Raw genomic sequence first — 2,639 nt, 5'->3', positions numbered from 1 at the left:
TGCGAGTCGAGTGCCTTAACCACCTGGCCATGCCAGGCCCCACAACTTTGTATATAATATAGTTTAATATATAAGAAATCATTCATGATGAACAAACATGGAATATGTATATTTTATTTGTCAAATTTGTCCCTTCACATGATGATTTGCTTCTAGTACATTCAAAGATTTAGTTGCTATTTTTTTCCTCATAATTTTTGTTAATATAGGGGCATACTAATAAAATAATTAAGAATTGTTTCATCGAAACAGATGTTTAAGCAATTTTATTACTTTTTTAAATATTAAGAAGTTCTGCCACTAGAGGATATGACAAATTTAACAAATAGGAAATTCAATTAAATCGAACAAGAAGAATGTTAAGAAAACTTGCATACAGTATAAATCTACAAAAGTAAAAATACATACAGTTTCTTTTAATTTTTTCTACCAAACTTAAATGTAACGAATTTCTTGTATAACATATAACTAAAATATGTTACTCTAATATTTTTCTGATCTTTCATTCAGATATTACAACATTTATTATTAAAAACGTAAATAATAATCTTGTACTTTAAACTTTTATAGGATATGCAATTGAAAAATACAAGTAACTATAATTCACTACAATACTACAACTTACCTTGAGAATGTATTTTAGGATCTATGTACAGTGCCCCTTTAGGTAACTGGCCCTCTGTTATTAAAAATAAATAATGAACTAATATGTGATTTAAACAACAACCAAATGTTGATGAAGAATACTACTTCATAACAGTATATAACAGTATGAAATTTTCTTTTTCTTTTCATATTCTAATTTAGAACAGAGTAGAAAGCTTTATCAATTGCTGGTGGTTTGGAAATTGTTTCAAAATGAATTTTTAATCAGAATATCAAGTTGGAATGAAGTTACACAAGGCAGTATTATAAAGATAAAGATTGAAACAGCATGAATCTAGAAAAACCTATGACCTCGTGTTAAAATTTCTGAAAGCTGAAATATATGTATTACTTTATTTCCTACTTGTAATACACAACTTTTTTCTTGTTAAGTCTTTGAAGTCCATAATTTCAAAATGTATACGAAATAGCTTCTAAAAACACAGTAATATAATACATTTAAATAAGGAGATATATTGTTTCTAACTGAAGAACACCATAATGGTTAAGAATGCCTCCTATGATCACAGAATTTTACCAAATATAATTTGTTTTTCTGAGCAACATATGTTACAGTACAATAAAAACAAAAGACTAACTTTTGTGATAAAATTCTATAAGAAATTAAATAACTGTTGGCCAAATATTAAATTTCTCTATTTATGCCACATATTATTTCATAATTACCATAAAAATAATTATTTGCTTCCTAACTACACATCAATACTGATCATGATCCATTAATACATTTTCATAATCATACAATTATCTGTATATTTGTTTAACATCAACACTCTTGTTTCAAATGAGCTGTGTGATATTTTACACCTGTAGTGAATGACTAATAACATGCCAACATAAAAATGCTATACTTAATAAGTTATATAAATACTGTAACTGAGGTTTCTAACTAGCTTTGTACATTTATAAAAAAAATACAATGGTGAAAAACTTCTAGCTTCTGTAGATGTTCAAATCAATATTCCTAGTGCATAAACACAAATAATTATCAGTGACATGAATTATTACAATTTTCTCTGTAATATCAGGAACAAAAAAGATAGTACTCTTTTCTTTCTCTGTACCTCGAGCATCACTCAGTTTCTGACGTTAAGTTACATTTATTTGCTTTGTTATGAACAGAACTAACAAACCGCAAGCATCACTCAGTTTCTGACCTAACAAAGCAAATAAATGTAACTTAATGAACAGAACTAACAAACCTCGAGCTTTTTTCAGAAGTGTGATAGTCGGATTTTCAGATGGAGGTAATCTAGAACTTTTGCTTCCTCCTGAAACAAGTGTTGAGGTTTCTGTAGTTTGTTGTTCTGAGGCTGAACAGGAAGGTTGTTCAAGATTTGGCTCTTGAGACTGTAATTGTACATTTCTCACAGAATCCTCCTGCAGCGAGATATTGGAAGAAACACTGGATAGTGATAACGATGATGGATGTGATGGTGTTTCTAGCTTCTTTTGTGCATAATAACCATTATAACTAGGGGATGACTCATTTTGAGGTATCTGTTTATGATATAAAGAGAATTAAAAGCTGTCTGACAAATTGAAATTAAAAAAGTGCAAAGGACATTTTACAGTGCACTATGGGTAAGTGTGATACTTCAAATTTACAGTTTTATCTATTGTTTTCATCATGATACCTAAAATCAAAATTATCTGTATTGATAAATATAACATTGAGTTTAACTAAAATACTTATACAAGTTACAGACAAAAACCTAATTCTTCTTCCTACTCATTTTGAGTCTTAATAAGCAACACAGTTTTAGTTAGAGCATTCAGTGCCATTACTTTATCATACTTGTTCTATTTTCTGATACAGAATTAAACCTAAAAGTTCAAGTTCTAGTAGTAGTGTTAAACTAGGTGCCTTAATAAAGCACTGAAGTGATAAAAGCTGTCCCAGTAATTATAGACCCATTAATCTTACATCAATTATGGGAAATGTTTTGGAAAGTCTGTTAAAAGATGCTTTG

The 2,639-nt window shown here is 28.8% G+C and overlaps 1 protein-coding gene across 12 annotated transcripts in view; it reads right to left on the bottom strand.

The window, feature by feature from the left end:
* Positions 1-2,639, bottom strand: part of LOC106464952 (vinexin-like) — a 214,069-nt gene that overhangs the window by 74,732 nt on the left and 136,698 nt on the right. For all 12 annotated transcript variants that reach the window (XR_002611087.1, XM_022389279.1, XM_022388835.1 and 9 more), the window contains 2 exons: positions 1,869-2,166; positions 626-679 (listed from right to left, as the gene is read on the bottom strand). Coding sequence is in view for 11 of the 12 variants with exons in the window: in XM_022389279.1 (XP_022244987.1) it covers positions 626-679; positions 1,869-2,166 (352 nt within the window). In the remaining variant the exon portion in view is untranslated. The remainder of the gene's footprint in view (positions 1-625; positions 680-1,868; positions 2,167-2,639) is intronic.

Source organism: Limulus polyphemus, unplaced genomic scaffold (genome assembly GCF_000517525.1).
Source record: "Limulus polyphemus unplaced genomic scaffold, Limulus_polyphemus-2.1.2 Scaffold1, whole genome shotgun sequence".
Classification (NCBI taxonomy): domain Eukaryota; kingdom Metazoa; phylum Arthropoda; class Merostomata; order Xiphosura; family Limulidae; genus Limulus; species Limulus polyphemus.
Note: the sequence above shows the minus strand (reverse complement) of the source record. Positions and strands in the feature narration are given on the sequence as shown.